At 41.1% G+C, this 17754-nt stretch overlaps 1 protein-coding gene across 1 annotated transcript; it reads right to left on the bottom strand.

Moving 5' to 3' along the window:
* Positions 1–15580: 15580 nt before the first annotated feature.
* foxl1 (forkhead box L1) lies at positions 15581–17547 on the bottom strand. The gene is given in 2 exon segments (XM_005449217.4): positions 15581–17303; positions 17306–17547. Coding segments are annotated over 2 exon segments (1188 nt in total). The 5' UTR covers positions 17370–17547; the 3' UTR covers positions 15581–16179.
* Between the last annotated feature and the right edge of the window lie 207 nt (positions 17548–17754).

The following is a 17754-nucleotide window of genomic DNA, read 5'->3' as shown; positions in this document are numbered from 1 at the left end:
GCATGAAGATAATACGAAGAGGGATAGTTTTTCACCCTAGAATGAGCATTTATTCCTGCTTAAAAAAATAGTATTTATTTTTTATGTGTACCTATTTTCAGTAACCTGTATTTGACAACAGCATAATAAAACTGGAAATTCTGTTTTTGGTGGCCTCCATGTGGCCACCCCTATGAAAATATTCTGGAGGCGCCCCTGTTTAGAGGTGATGCCACATGTTGGGAAATCATCTTTGTACTTTGGTTTCTATCTCCACACAGTTACACAATAACTGAAGCACATTACAGCACACACACCAAAATAATATTTTACTAATGCAAGATGTTTGTATGCATCTCAATCTCCCAGGTCACGGTGGTCTAAAGCAGTGTTTCCCAACCACTGTGCCGTAGCACATACGTGTGCCGTGGAAGATTATCTGGTTCCACCTGATTGGTACTCTAAGCGATCAGCGTTAGTAACGGGCAGAACAATTACATTATCTTCCACTAGAGGGCAGTACAACTACCTGCTCTAATTAAAGTGGGTTGCCAACTGCCAGTAAAACAGAAGACGAAGAAGAAATTACAAGCTAGTCCTGTTGTGAGACGACGCAGTGCATAATAGCCATAGATAAATATTTGAAAATAAAAAGTAGTCAATCTGACCTGATCCTGGAGAAAACTTCGACCCAGATGAAGACGCCCTAGCATGAGTAGTGGTCAGAAGAAAGGAAAAAAGGTATACTGGGGACAAACTGAGCCAAATCTACTACACATGGTGTGTGGGGAAAAATTATCAATATGGTTTTTGTGACATTTTTGTTTGGTGGTGTGCTGTCTAATGTGAAATATGTGCCGTGGCTCCAAAAGGTTGGAAAACTCTGGTCTAAAGAGACTAATTTATGTCAAATACACTTTTTTTAGGGTTCTCAAGGAAGGTGGTGAAATATCGTTAATAATCTTAAAGAAGTTGTGATTCTCTATGATACGGCCCTCATTTCTAATAGGAATCGTTTAATTACAACGAAAGAAGCAGAGGTAAAGATTTTATGTAATGCAGCTCAAACCCATGACAACGCTGTAATGACACGTAAGAAGAATGATTACATAAAGACTGGCAGTTTCACTTTTGGGTCCTAAATGTGTCAGACTCAGTGAACCACTGTACACAAATACTTTGTCTTTCTTTTTCTTCTGAATACAGAATATTATGCTAAAGGTTTAGAGAATTATTTTAGACCATATGTAAGGTTCAAACTTTAGCTGCTGTTAAGAGAGAGAGAGAGAGAGAGAGAGAGACCCCTAGTGGCAGAAATTGCAAACTGTGCATTTGAAAATCAAAAACCAGAGTTTGTGCTGTTAGCTTCTTCCTTTATGTGTAACCACTGTATAGGGTTGATGTCAGTGATGAGGCTAAAGTCAGTGCAGTGTTGGTATACTGGATCCATAAAGCGGTATTTTTGTATACTAATCTTACAGAAAGTGTTGTTTTTTTCTTCCAAAAAAGAAAAAAACATTTTCTTTGGGAAAAGTTGACGTGACAGTAAAGGTACCGCAGACTAGTGCCTGTTTCTTTGAGCTTGTATACGTCTGTGTCAATAACAGCCGGGTGTTGATCGCGACCCTCTGCAACAGTACAATGTGTTGGAGTGTTCCAGTGTTTGAGCTTCGCTCCGAGCTGCCCGCACTCTGCCATTTTCAGCTCTTCGTATAAATAAACAGCAGTCATGCTGACTGCGCTCTGATTGGATACCATGTAATGAGCTGTGAAAGGCCAGTCAGCAGCATCACACCGTGAGCACTCTGTGCTGTCTAATTAATACCAGGCCTAGACATATGTGACACGGCCACGCCACATACTGAGGGAAAGGCTTTACATTTAGCTCAGATCAGAATACCAGGCGAGTCATCGCCCCAGGTTCAGTCTGCAGGAGCAAAACGAGCCCAAACGTGCGCTGGTAAAGACATTTCTTCAGTTGTGAGAAGAACGAGGAGTCACGCAACAAGTGGATTGATTCTCTGACTCAATCTGGAATTAAATGAAGAGACAGAAAACAGAGACAGCCTTACAGAAGAATTGTGGTTCTACGAGCCAAAGGCCTCGGGGCCTCAATATGGCTATTCAGAGCTTGTGTAAGCACTTCTTGTTGGCAAGTCAGTCAACTGCAAAATTGCCTTAAAGATAAATAAAACAGCATGGTAGAAAAGTGGTTAGTGCCGTTGCCTCACAACAAGAAGGTCTGGGGTTAGAGTCCACCATCTGGCCGGGACCTTCCTGTGTTCTCCATGTGTCTGTGGGGGTTCTCTCCAGTTTCCTCCCACAGTCCGTGCAGTTAGTGGGGTGAGGTAAATTGGCTATTCAAAATTGCCAATAAGTGTGAATGGCTGTCTGTCTGTCCCTCTGTGTTGGCCTTACCGCAGGGTGTACCGTGCCTCTCACCCCATGGCAGCTGGGACAGACTCTCCAAGAACCGTCTGTGACCCTGAATTGGAAAGGTGAAAGAAAATGGATCATTATATAAAACAACTACAAGAGTGATGAAATCACGACAAAGAGACACTAAACAACTCCAGTTCAACAACAAATAAATCACCGCAAATGGAGAAAAACAACAGGAAACACAAAGGCGATTAAATTACCCCACGGTGTGCCGGCGTGATTCTTTTTTCCCTGAAAAATCTGACGCATAAAATCCGACTCATGCGCTGCTGCTGTGAGCAATAAATTACACAAAAAACGTTGGATGTGTCAAGAAATGATACAAATTAAAACTCACATAAACTGCAAACTGAGGTTTAATAAATATTCCAGTTTCAAAGAAATTACATCTTCTGGCAATTATTTCATGGCTCAGGTTTTACAGGGTAAAAGAAATAGAACAACAACTACAAAGTGACACAAAAACAACACAAAGATATGCAACAAGTATGAAGAAACACAAAGTCTGTAAAGACAGTGAAACAAGCAATCGTTTACAAAGAAACGTAAACGTTTACAAAGAGATACACTGTAACTGTGAAGGAACAACTACAACGAGATGAAACACAAAAGACTTAAAGGAGGTGCTACATGACTTCTGTGGGACTTTTCACGCTCAGAATCGGTCCATGCCCACTGAGTCTACTGTAAACTGCACCCAGGAGAGCTGGTTCTGTTTTAAAGGTCACACGAATACTGATTAGAGCCTTTTGTTTGTTTATGTGCCGCACATTGTTTATTTGCAGCAGTGATAAATAAAACTATTCCCGGTTTATTGAGTGCATCCTCCCTGCATAGCTTTGAATGTTGATCAGCATATTGAATTCACACAGGCTGTAGATGTAAAATGGAAATATGTCGTCAGGTTTCCTGCATGTGCATTTCTGTCCATCTGCAAACTGTTACTGCTTAAAAGGGTCACGGTGTTCCTAATGAAGTGCTCAGTGAGTGTATTTAGCTTTGTTTTAAAGTCGCTTTGTGTAATCCTTTGTTTTTCTCTCCGTCTCTTGTTTATCTTGCTCGGAGACAAAAATGTGTTTCTATTATAAATCACCTCTAATCCAATAAATCAATAACCAATAATCATTCGTACGTTTCGCTCAGTGCTCCAACATCACGATACTTTCCAGAACTCTTTTTTTTTCTTATTTGTAACGTCTATTAATGTATTTTGACACTGAAAGGAGTGCACTTACAAACACAACCGTGATGCATTCACAGACACTCTGGAAATACCACATTTTGCAAACATGCTGGATTTGTACAAGACCAGCTGTGCAGTATAAATCTTAACTGGTTTGTTTTGGTTGAACTGCTCAAATGAAGTGTGTGTATGTTTGAATATGGAAGGATACAAACTCCATTGCAACACAAGTTCTACTTTGCATGTGTGTGTGTGTGTGTGTGTGTGCAGAGGGGGTGGTGGCCCCATGAGCCCTGTGATGCAGCTCCACTTCCTCCTGGATTAAGTGTTAAAGTCAGGGTGGTCCCAGTCTGGGGGTGGTAATCCTGCTGCTGTGTACAAGTCTTCCTGCCAGTGTTCGTATACACTCTCTTTTACACACACACACACACACTACTCATGGGACTGTGGCTATTTATTTACAGTTGGTGCAAGCAAAGCTGCAGAGAAGTTGAAAAGTTTTTATGTCTCGTTCATACAGCCGAGAGTGACGCCGTGATGTGCAGTATGGGGGATGTTTTGTCTTCGGTATTTCAGCTTTTAGGGATCTGACAGCAACACACTGATGTTAAACATAAAATAAATATTTGTTTCTGTGTGTTACACGAATACTAAATAAATATGCAGAGATAATCTCATTGTTTGGGTTGAACATCCAGCAGGCAGAGGGAAAAAAGGCAGCTATAGTCTGAACAGCAAAGAAGGGCAAATAAAATATTCTGAACGCATTCAGGGTCCGAAAGCTCTGCTGACCTGAAAAACTTTATGATAAAATCAGAGCAGTCTCACAGCAGGCCATCAAGTAGTCACAGCTTGTAGTTTATTGATTCTGGATGTAAATTCTGCCATTTTTTTAACCTGATGCCCACCTTTTCGCTGCTATGTACTAACTCGGGGGGGTCGATCACACCAGAGATTCGAGTCGTACAAATCACAGATATTTGTGTTATTTTTAAATAGGTTCTTAATTTTTAAACTGTTACTTGATGTCATTTAAAACGTTGTTTCTTGGTTATCATGTCTGACATGTTCTTTATCTGGACCAATGACTGTTTCCTTTCACAGCTTCTACAATAATCGCTCTCTGCTGTAGACACCATATGTAATTCCTATTATGGCTGACGTTAGTTACTAATTTGTGCTGACATGAAAAAATGTGACAGCATGTGACCATGAAAGTGCTTTTTCCTAACTGATTCCTGTGTTGCTATGAGACTGGGCTGTAACGTGTTGTTGTTGTGAGTGCTGCTGACCGCAATGATAATATCTTTAAATTTGAATGTTTTGTTTGCAGGTTGAAAGTGTGTGTGTACTATTAATAGTTTATGAAACTGAGCATTTGGAAATATTAATGAAAAGGATGAATGATGTTAGAAGTAAGAAAAGCTCCAAAACCTACTGACTGACTCCAAAACTGTTACAAAATTCATGTAAAAATTCATCCATGCATCCACTCTGTGCTGCTTGTCTGGGTCCAGGGAGCAGGAGTCTAGGCAGAAGTGCTTGGGCCTCCTTCTTCCCGCCCAGCTCCTCCAGCTCTTCTGTTGGAACACCGAGGCGCTGCAAGACCAGCCGAGAGACAAAATCTCTCCAGCGTGCCTGGGTCTGCCCCAGGGTATCCTCCCAGTCAGATGCCCAAACCACCTCAACTGACTCCTTTGGATCCGGAGTAGTGTCCATATTCTGAGCCACCAAGGTCACCCTGTCTCTAAAGAAGAGCCCAGACATCATTTGGTGGAAGCTTTCAGTGATTGCTCACAGCTCGTGACCACAGGTCGGGGTAGGAGCGCAGACTGATCAGTAGATCAAGAACTTTGTTTTCTCACAGATTGATGCACCTCACCAATCCATCTGTTATCCTCCTGCTTCCTAATTCCCTTGTGAACAGGAGAAACTTAGTGCAACATCAACAACTGATTTGCTGTTGGAACTATATCTCGCTCTGGTCGTACCGAGTAGGCCCTAACAAGAGGCCAGATACCCCAAACTCTGAAAGGACCTCCCAGAGGGAAACCTGAGGGACGAATGTATCCTCCGAGTCGACAGACTACATGGAGGCTTGTTGGGCAAACTCCAGCAGATAAGCATACGATTTAAATTTTGTATTTGTTTTGGTTACAACTTCACCAAAAATGGTGCTGCTGTGTTTTAACGTTTTCCGTAGCAGTGTGATTTTAATATTTTAGTCATGAATTTATGTCACAGCCATTTTCATTACATTTATTACTAAGTACTTTTGAATTGCTCAAGGTAATTAGACCCACTGAGACTAAGTCATTTAAGTTAATTACTCCGCCATGCAGAGCAGCCCCAACCTCCTCAAGTACATGTAGATGTATAACTTCCATGCAGACTGGTGACAGTTTAAGGAGAATGGCAACAGAAAGTGTTTTAGTGAGGCAGTGGTTCCAAAAGGTTCGGTAGGCAAGGGCAGAAAAAATAGAAAACACAAACTACAGTCCCAGAAACAACTATAGAGTCTCTCTGTGTGTGTCAACACAAACTGAAGATTTATTGCAGAGCTGTTGTTGTACTGAACAATTTTCTCCATATGAGGGTACATGTGTGTTTGTGTCCGTGCTGTAAACAGCATCAGTCCTGTTCTGGAGGACGTAATGATGTATCGAGCCCTGTGCCAGGAAACCTAACTTGATTAGCAGCTAATGTGGCCAGAACCGAGCCCATCAATCTTCATCACGGCCCCGCCCTCCCCGCAGTGCTGAGTGTGTATTTGGACAAGTGTAGCCGGTTTATGTAGAGAGTGAAAAAATATAATAAACACTTGGATTAAAAGGCCTTTTGAACTGGCGAGCCCCAAACCGTGTGATTTAGCACCGAGCTGGGACTTGATTGCACATGAAACAGAGATGATGACACTTCCCAGAGTTTCAGCCGTATTTCTCTTGGTGCGACTACAGAGGCTTGTCAGCTCGGTCTAAAAATGAATCATCGTGACAATATTTAAAATTAGCTCAAAATGCTCCAAGTTAATCCACACTTATTCCCCAAAGTAACCCGGCACAGAGACTCTGCCACACTGACTGTTAAAATCACTGCAAGGTGACAGAAACATGGTAAGAAGGATTTTAAATGATTACTAAAAATCATAACGTGGAATGTAAACAGCAGTGCTCGGCTTGGTTTAAGCTGCTTTCACACGTGCGCTCCAGCCGGGATTTTTTTCTAGACATACAAGAGACGGACGGTGCTCAAAAATGTTCTGACTGAAAACTTTTTGTTTTTTAAGGAAATATATTTTAAACAGTTTAATGTTGCAGTTTATAATCAAAGTTAATTCAGACAAGACTTAAAACTAACCATGTCAGCATATATCACATCCATGGACTGTGGTTCCCTCCTTAGGTTTTAAACTTCTTATTCTTATTCTTGATGTTGTTCTCTATTATTATTGAAATGTACTTGTCTGGTGTACATTCAGTTTATAAGAAGCACATTTTCCTTAATTATTAATTATTTGAATAAATAAACCTCTAATTTAATTTATTTCAGCTGCATTTTACTCGAAATTATTGCTACATGTTTACTGAAGGTGAAAAATTGTTTCTTTCAGTGCAGACCTGATTACTGCCAGACCCACTGAATCAATAAATCACTTAAATAGAACCTGTTTTGACAAAGTGAAGCACGCTAAAAGTTCTCAAAAGGCAACACATCACGCCACGATCAAAAGAACCAACTGAGAAACAAAGTCGGTGACATCTATCAGTCTGGAAAGAGTTACAAAGCCATTTCTAAGTCTTTGGGACTCCAGAGAACCACAGCGAGAGCAGTTATCCACACAGTGGAGAAAACCTGGAACACTGCTGAACCTTCCCAGGAGCGACCGGCCTTCCAAAATTACTTCAAGAGCGCATTGACGACTCATGCAAGGTGTCACAGAAGAACCCAGAACAACATTTAAAGACCTGCAGGCCTCACTTGACTCAGTTAAGGTCAGAGGTCATGATTCAACAATAAGAAAGAGGCTGGGAAAAATGGCCTCCATGGGAGAGTTCAAGGAGGAAACCACTCTGCAGTGGTTTGCCTGAGACTTCTGGGAATATAGTCTGTGGACTGACGAGACAAAAGTGAGCTTTCTGGAAGGTTTGAGTCCTGTTACATCAAACTAACAGCATTTCCTAAAAAGATCATCACAGCAGCAGTCAGGCACGGTGGTGGTGGTGTGATGGTCTGGGCTGCTCTGCTGCCTCAGGACGGCTCGCTAACTGATGGAAACATGAATTCTGCTCTCTAACAGAAAATCCTGAAGGAGGAAGTCCGCCCATCAGGAGCACTTGGCTTATGTACGAGGACAATGATCTGAAACTCAAAATGTGGACTCAAGTTGAGATGCTTTGGCGTGACCTTAAACAGTCGTTCATGCTGGAAAAAAAACCCAAACACCTGTGCAAAGACTCATTACCAGTTATCAAAAACACTTGACTGTAGTTCTTGGTGCCAAGGGTGGTGCAACCTGTTATAAGGAGCAGTTACTTTTTCACACAGTGTCGGAGGGATTCAGTTGTGTTTTTTCTTAATAAATGAAAATAAATGAAATTTATTCAGGTTATCATTGTCTAATATTAGATTATAATTTGTCTGATGACCTGAAAGTATGACAAATACTAAACAATCAGGAAGGCGGCGTACACAAATCATGCATTAAAGCTTATGGAACAGTGAAATTGTTATTCTATACATATACACGCATACAAAAATTGTAGCATAGTTCACTTCAGTTGAGTTTGTCCTATGATCAGTGTTGGTCAAGTTACTTGAAAACAGTAATTACTTACTAATTACTGACTACTTCTCCCAAAAAAGTAATTTACTGATTACTTATTTTCAAAAGTAATTAGTTACTTTGTTACTTTTCTAAAACATGATACACAACCTGAATACATAATAAAGCAATAGACCTTTCAGCCCAATTCTATTTTTTTTATGCATAATCCATCATTTAAAATTGAATCAAATGAAAAATTCTCTTTTTAAAACTTGTTTTATTAGTTTTCATCTTTTAACTTTATGCACATTACATCAAGCAAAAATTAAATTATATGCAACAGTCTTTGACTTGAAGAAATTGTTTAACATTTAAACCTATTTTCTGCATATTCCAGCATATAAAATGACATAATGTTATCATCCATTGGTGATCTGCACACTTCTGTTGCTGCCACGGCGTACGTCATTGTCATGAGACACTCTCACAAACAAAATCACGACGGTAACGCAGTAGTAATCCCTTACATTACTCGTTACTTGAAAAAAGTAATCAGATTACAGTAACGCGTTACTGCCCATCTCTGGTGTTCACACACATTTCTCTCCATCCTGGATAACTCCTGCACACATATCAGTGTAAAGGTAATATCTGAAAATGAAACTTTGCCATGATGTTGGTAACAAACGTGATAAAAACTGTTCTTTTTAAGCAGCTTGTGCACACAAAGGTTGCAGACTCTCCCCACCACTGTGCACGTGCATTTCGAGATTAATTTACGCGCAAATTAAAGATGAATTTCTTTATATTTTTCTATACAGCAGTAATATTAGTAAAACGTATTACACCGACAGATCTAAATATTGTTAGGCTGTGGAGGTTTGCGTGAACAGAGTGGTCTGTATTATTATTTGAGTCCAGCCCTGCTTTGGTGCTTTGATCAGCTCTAATCCCCGTCATATTAAACAAATTCACATATGGAGAGCATGCTTGTAGGGTTACCATGATATGCAACACAGAACTGTGGAACAACATAGAAATGTTCCGTGTAAGTTAGCAGATACACACTTCAGAAAAAGAACTGCAGCTGGAGACTCCAGCGAAATATGGATTATTTTATTTGATTGAGACACCTTTGCACCACATTGATTTAATTAAAGATTTATTGAACTAGATTATTATTTGCTGCAATAACGACTGAGTTACGCAGTTTGGCTAAAGTCCTGTGTAGTTACTGCCGTGTGAATCACAGTGATTACAACTCGCCCTGAGGGGAGAACGAACATGTGAACCAAAAATCAGGTCAACAGTTTTATAGTTGAGAAAAATTAGACATGACGCCAGAGCGAGCCAATAGAAAACAAAGAGGCATTTCATAATTTAATGAGAAACCTATTACAAAAATATGTTTAACACTGGAGAGCAAAGTTGCTGTTAACACATTTTACTGTGAGGCTAAAGCAAATGTTAACGTCTTGGTGGAGGAAAGGTTAGATTGTTTCTTCCGAGTAACAATTTTGAGATGAAACAAGCACAGTAAACTCTGCATGCCCCTTTGAAAGAGAACTCGCTCAGGCAATAAAATAATTTCTGTTCAGTCTCTCCTTTGTGTCAGACTCTGAAAAAACAAAATAAAGAATTCGTTTTTCAGCGTTTGTAAATTTTGCATTCACTTTCCTTGGACGTCTTCCTGGGCCGGCCTGAAACCTTTTCATATAAATATGAGTCCATTTTGCTGCTCTATGCTGTATGATGGATTATTACAACAGAACAGTGATTCAACCTGATGAAAGCTTTTACATTTAATGTTCTAAACACACCAACGGTCTGGTGGGTGTTTCTGCTCTGTCAGACAGGAAGTGATGCCTTCTCTTCTGCTTTGTTTGGATTCAATAAAAGGAAAAAATCAGTCCTGACCAAGGAAACATTGTCACTTAAAGAAATCTAAGTTTTACCTTTATGGCTGGTATAAAGAAAAAGAGTGAAGGAAAAGGACAGATTAAAGAGATTTTAATTTGACAATAATAATAGAAATGTGAAGAACAATGTGTGACATGACAACAATCGAAAATGGTTTAAGGGTTAGACTGTTTTTATTTCTTAGAATACACAGAGACAAAAAAAAACAGAAAAGGAAAAACAACCTCAGAAACAAAAAAGGACTTAAAATGACACAAAACAACAAAGATGTGAAAAACAACCACAAAAAGACACAGTGATCACAAAAAAGAGACACAAAATGTCCACAAAGAGACAAAAAAAAAGAAATGCAAAACCACTTGAAACTGATGTAAAACAAACGCAAAGACAAAGAAAAAGACACAAAAAAGTCAGACATCAAACAACCACACACTGACCAAAGTTAGCTGGCATAAAGATATGTGCAGATGGATAAAATAATGTGATAAGAAGTTAAAATAAGTGAAACAATTACAAAAAAGACAAGGACAAACATAAGCTCAAAAAGCAAATGCAAAACAGATGAGCAAAAGATACAAAACTACCAGATTTAGTCTCAGAATGACCCACACACCAAAATGAGACAAAAATTGACAAAAAACGATGAAAAATGACATCATAGACAAACAAAAAGACCACAATGATGTACAAAACACATAAAAAGCCATAAAGAAACACAAAACTAGACACAGAAGATGCACAAAAACAAACACAACGGTATGCAAAATGAGGCAAGATGCATTTATGGAAACACAGAGCCGCAAACCACATGGTGGGATGATTAGTGGGGTTTTTGTGGGGGTTTTTCCGTCTGCGTTGCTCTTCTGGACGGAGTCACGAATCCAGTCACGATTTTAATCAATCCAAAGACGATGTCACTTTGACTGAAGGATGACATAAAGGAGAATGACGAACTCCATTCAGAAGAAATAAATGTGTCTCATAGTTGCTCTGATGAGCAAATCCTGCATAGTCCACAATCCTAAAACCTCTCACAGGAAGGGACTGGAAGCCACCTCCATGTCCCTGCTGCAGAGTTCAGCCCGGTGCCAATGCTGGCTGCATGCATGTTAAAGATCTGTGACCACGGCCCATCAGCAAAGTTTGTTTTCTCGCATAATAAATAGAAGCGAGAGGATTTCCCTTTTGTCTGAGCTGCTTTCTCAGGAGGATCTCTTACTGTTCAAACACTCACAGACACCATCAGATAACCAACATTTATTAATCTGCTTTGTTTTCAGAAGACTTTGGAGATCGCTGGAGGACGAGAAACCAGCGGAGCCAATTACACTGGTTTATGTGTCGGTATGAAACGCACCCAGACCTCGGAGAGGCCAAGCGTCGGGTCCAGTCACTTCTCTTCTTTCCACTCCTCTCTCGCCATCTTTCCCTTCTGAGGTTTTCATCATGTTTTATTTACACGTCCGACCAAAAGAATCCTATACACAGGAAATGCTTGTGATTGTGAGTTCCTCTCCTCAAATGTGGGCAAGTTTATTTATTTCAAGCAAACATTCCTGATTTGCACAGCGCTAGCCTCAAACAGTGCAGCTTTTTCAGCGGAGTGTGAGTCTGAGCGGCGGGCCTATATTTAGACATGGCTGCTCTGTGTTTGTAATGATGCTGTCAGCACAGCGCTCTGATTTCCTGCAGGTGTCATTCTACAACAAGTCGCTCACAGACCCTCGTTTGGGACTTTCAGCACCATCAGACCTTAAAAGGCTTCTCATTAGCTATTTATGACTCCCGGTCCAGAGCAAAGCAGGGTTGTCATTGTTATTCAGCTGTTAGCATTAGCATTTATAGTGAAACCAGAAAACACAAGCGTGTCTGTACATTAAACTCATCACTTCTTCCAGGTATGCTGAGAAATAAATCCAGAAGATACGGCCTCTGTCACCGCCGTGACGTTCCTTCCACCCACGCCATGCGCAGCTGTTGTAGGTAGAAGTTAACATATTTGGATTAGAGGCTGGAGTGCTAAGTTATCAGCTAATGCTAGCAAGCTTGGTTATCAAGCTACGATCATAAACTGTTTGGGGGCAACACGCGGACACAAATACCTGCACCTCACAGCAAGTCATTTTATTTGTCAGATAATTCAGTAAAAATGGTCCAAAAGGCTCCGGCAGCACAAACACCTTCAGGACATTCAGTTCAGTGACTTGATTTCGTTTTTAATCCAGGCTGTAAATGTCTATTTCTGCTGTAAACTTGAACATGTTACATGGGAGTTGCCTCATTTTTGTGGAGACGGCCTCAAGTGGACATTCGAGGAACTGCAGTCTGTGGCACTTACATGACCTTGTAGCTCCTGCAGGTATGAAGCCAGTGACTGCAGTCAGTGCACAGTGAAGAAAACTTATGAGGTGATATTTCACAATAATTCTAACCTCATTTTAAATCTTAGATGTTTGCACGAGAGGTGTTTTATGTTTTTTATAGGCGGAAATGCTAAACACACTTTCTTTCAGTCTAACAAGGATAAAATCAGGCTGTAAGGATGAGAGATACTTGAGAGAAGTTTGAAATACAACAAGTCTCTTTGTCTCCATAATTTAAAAAGTTTCAGCAATAAGTGACACTTTTGTTTGAAAAGCTGTAAATTTTCAAGTGAATAGCAACACGAGTGCGTCGGCCACACGTCATCCAGCAGACAGGAAGCAGGACAAATGCTGCATCCAGCTTAGTCACAGTCGTACCATCCCTGAATGCACTACATTCTGAAGCATTTAGAAAATCATGCAGGTTACATTTTAATAACAGATTACACTCATGGCAGAAATGTGTTCGTTTGCAAACACTTTCCAAGATGCGTTATATTAAAGTATAACCCCCCCCCCACACACACACACACACACACACACACACACACACCAAAAAACGCCCTCCTTTTTCTGACATAAAAAAAAATACAGATCAAAGTTATTATGTTAAAAATTGCAGGATTGCAAAGGACTGATGTCCTTATCATCTCCACAGAGGGGTGGAGATAATAGGGCTAATTCTTCTTCTGTAAGTTTACTCAAAAAGTTCTTGATGCATTTGAACATCTGAAGCTGTTTTTGGAAAAATGTAGAAATGATTAACTTTTGTTTTTGATCCAGATACAGATTTAATTATTTTTGGAAGAATTCCTCCATTGAGAGAGCGCTCAAAATTTCTTGAATTGAAAGAAGAGAAAGTGGAAAAAATCATTTTGATATTCCCGAGGAAACAGTCACACTCCAGCCCGGACCTGTCTGGATGCAAGGAGGGAATTTACAGCCTGATGCAGACTGCTCTAGCTTGTGTATTAATGGAGCAAACAGACATAAGATAGATTGGAACAAATAATGATAATTGTTTTGTATAAATATAGAATTAAATAAATATGAGGCTGTGTGTTTCATAATTCTATATGAACACATGAACATGAATAAAATATCTGGAGTGTGTTGAGCTGTTAGTTATGTGAATGCTTCAGCATGTCGTTGCGTTTACCTGCCTGGAATCACAGCTGCTGGTTTGGAGAGGAATCATAAGTCGCCCCCATTTTACACTTTTATGATTTAGTATTAATATTTCAGCTTTATGATGGGAATTTGTTTTATTCATTTGGCTTTCATGCTGTTTGAAGTTTTAGCTTTAACTCTTAATGTAACAATATAAATTAGAAAAAGGTACCAGAATTAAGAAATACGAAACTGAAAAGTTTAAACATGAGAAAATTATTAAATAAGATTATTACTGTTTGTTTGTTGTTTGGTTCCTTTAAGATTTAGATTTTTTTATTATTATTTACAAACTCGTTCTTGATGTGGAAACAGTTGAACCAAAAAACTTGTTTCTAAATGTTGTTTGTAGGTGACATCAGACGTGGTTAAAGGCCAAAGGAAAGCTGATAAATGGACGTTGAGTTTAGGTCAAGGTCAGCGCTGCAAACAATAAAAACATGCCGTTCCTTTTTGTAGTCCTAGATTTGGTGAATTTGACACCTGCAGCTGAAACTCTGGATTATGTGAACTTCAGAAAAACAAAGATTTTCCCCATTTTCACTGACGGATGGTTCCTGGGTTTCTGGGTGTTGATTAAAACACACTTTGAAACACAAACTTAAACAAATAAGCTCAGCAGAAAATAAAGCACTTAAGGTCTATGCATTTAACTTAAACTGTGCTAATATATCATCATCATTAGACTGAAATGATAAGTCAACTGTGGACTTTTGGGGGCCCCTGAGGGACCTGGTGTTGCCACCTTGCACAGAGTGTACCATATGACTGATTGCACTGATTTAAGCAGGTATTTATGAGAACACCTTCCCACACAGATCTGTGTGACTGTGCCAAATATATCCACACATACACTATGTATAAATACTGGTAAATTACTTTAAGCTTCACCTTCGCAAGGTCACCATCCAGCCTGGCCTGCTCTATAATCAAACCCTTTGTGGGCAAAAACTGAAACCGCTGGTTCCAAACATAAAATGATCTAAATGCTTCAGACTCTGGATGAATGCTGGATGTGGAAGAAACTATATGGATGTGTCTCTTACTGTATCATAATCATGATCTACAATTGTTTTCTGTGCTTGGCACTGTTCATATGAATGCTTCCTCCTCCACCTGGAAGCCTTTTGATTCCTTTTATCACATCGCACTGCATTTCATTGCAGTCGATAATCTTTTCTCACCATATGAAATGCAAAGGTGGGCCGGTCCTCCTCAACAAATACCAGGGAGCAGCACAGCATGATGTTTATTTATAAAGCTGCCTTCCAAAAACTGCCCGACTGCCTCTGCTCTCTCATTCCACTGAAATAAAGCGCCATCGCAGCACATTCTTACTCCCGCTCAACTTGGAAAAACATGATTTAAATACTTTGCTGTGTTCACAAATATGAAGCTACATTCTCTGATTTCCCCAGAACATTTTCAAGTTTTTTTACTAATTGATTTTCTATGAATTCTGTAAATGCATCATGTATCTCTCTGTTCTTAAACTGTGCATGTTTTTGATTTCAATGAAACTTTGTTATTTTTTTTAGATGAGCATCAAGTTTTAATAATGTAATGTCTGTCTATCCTTAAACTACAAGGAAGTGTCCAGTTTTTCAGTTCTGTTGCTGCTGATGTTTCAGTTGGTGAAAGCCCTGATATCGGTTTTATTTCATTTTTTAAACTCATAAACTTTAATGAAAATGAAAAACAAACAAACACGTCGTCTCATTTTTCTTAAAAAAAAACCGGGGGGGAAAAACAAAGGTGCAGTTTTCCAGCAGTGTTTCTATTTATTCTTTCGTACCACAATTTAAAATAAATCACGTCAACATTTTTGGCTAAATTTTATTTTGCAGTAAAATAAATGTTCAAATCCAGAGCAGAGTGGAAAATAATAATAGGTTTTGGTTACATCATTACTGAGTACTAAACTTCATATTGTACGGCATCTTCAGGCCCAGTCACGACAATTAAAATTCTTTTTTAAATTACGCACTGTTCTTGCTTTATGGGGTTTCACCATCATGAGCAAAGTGTAGCATATGAGAATATGCGTAAATATTTACATGGCAGGGACGACATCCTTTTTCAGAGCCTTTTATTGTACTGAGCATTATGTTTTGTGCAGCCATAATTTCTGAGGAGCAACAGATTTGGGAGGAAAAAACTGAATATAATCACAAACCTGAAAATGACGCATGCGTAAAGATGGAGATAAAAGTCTTCTTGATGCTCTTTGTTAAATTTTGTCCGAACATTAAAGTAGATGATGGCAGAGATCCTGTTTCGTGTCTCTGCGTGTAAAGCTAAACACAGACTTTACACTTTTACGCATTTGGTGCGTAAAACGCACGAAAGTCTGCTGGTCATTTAAAATGCAGCACTTTGTCAGGGTAGGAGAGCGACAGGTAAGAGCAGAAAGGGAATCCCATCTGGTACAACTGATGCTGACGCGCGCCGAGGACCACGGACGCGCTGAAAGCCGGACTTTGGCCCTGTGCGCATGTCTCGGCCGGCAGGCCGAGGATGCTGCCTCGTATTTCGTCCTCGCTCTTCGCTAAAATGCTGTCTATGCTGAAACCTTTGGATTTGTCCCTGCTCAGTGTGTTCCCCTTCGGCCTGTCTGGCGCAGGTGCGGCCAAGTTTGTGTTTCCTGAGCAGCTGACGGTGCAGAGAGGACCTCTTTCTCTTTGGCTGAACGCAGACTTCCTCTCCTCTGATTTCGGGTCACGGGTCTCGTCTGGGAGATGAGCGTCGTCCGTCCACAGCGCAGCGCGTTTCGGCGCGGAGCATGGCTCGGGCTGTGGGGCGTGAAGCTCCCTGCCGGCGGCCTGACTGCTATGTTGGTTGGGGGGCACTTTAAGTCTCTGCGTGGAGGGACTCTGCGGCTGTTCCGCGGGATTCAACTCGCCAAGAATATGATTCCTGTCTGCGGGCGTCCCCCTCGCCGCCTCCTCCTCCTCATCCTCATCCCTCGCGGGTGCTTCTGTTACCCTCGAGCCAGCTTGATGTTTCGGGGAGGTCTGAGGGTCTCTGGGTTGCCCGTGGCCCTTGGTGCGCTTGTGCCCGGTGGCTTTGGGCACTGAGTCCAGAGCCTCCTGCTGACACTTCGCCTTCCTCTTCCTCCGGCGGTAGTTGCCGTTTTCAAACATATCCAGACACTTGGTGTCCAGCGTCCAGTAGCTGCCTTTGCCCGGCCGGCCCTTCTCCCGGGGCACCTTGATGAAGCAGTCGTTCAGGGACAAGTTGTGACGGATCGAGTTCTGCCAGCCCTGCTTGTTGTCGTGATAGAAGGGGAATCGGTCCATGATGAACTGGTAGATGCCGCTGAGCGTGGCGCGCTGCTCCGGTGCGCTCTTGATGGCCATGGCGATGAGCGCGATGTAGCTGTAGGGCGGCTTCTGCGGGGGCTCCTGGCGGGCCGGCACAAAGCTCAGGGCGGTGGGCACGACCCCGCTGCTGTCTCCTCCGTACAGGTAGATCAGCGGGGGGCGGAGAGGCTCAAAGCCGAAGATGTCACTCCGAGCGACGGCAGACGGCCGTGGTAGAGAGTCATGACGCCGGGAAAGCCGCAGTGTGTCCCGGGGAAAGTTGAGCCTGCTCCCGGAGCTCCACTCCTCCACTGACTGACTCTCCAGCCTCATGAGGGCCCCAGAAAAATGTTAATAATTGTTGTACGTTTGCTGTGTTATGTTGACTTTGCACTGGGAAATAAATTGTCCATCATAAACAGTCGGTGCTGCTCTTAGCCCACCCACATTAATTAAAATTTCATTGCACTGAAACTCCCTCATGTCCCCCTCCTCTGCCCAACAACCAATGAGGTGCCGGGTTATTCCCTCATCTGTTTATAGAATTAGTCGCTTGATAAGTCTGCCCACCCAGGTTGAATCAAGCTGTGTTTATTTGGAAAAATTTCCGGGCACCCAATACATAAACGC

The sequence above is a fragment of the Oreochromis niloticus genome, linkage group LG7 (genome assembly GCF_001858045.2).
Source record: "Oreochromis niloticus isolate F11D_XX linkage group LG7, O_niloticus_UMD_NMBU, whole genome shotgun sequence".
NCBI lineage: Eukaryota > Metazoa > Chordata > Actinopteri > Cichliformes > Cichlidae > Oreochromis > Oreochromis niloticus.
The sequence above is the reverse complement of the archived record's forward strand: the minus strand, read 5'-3'. Positions and strand labels throughout refer to the sequence as shown.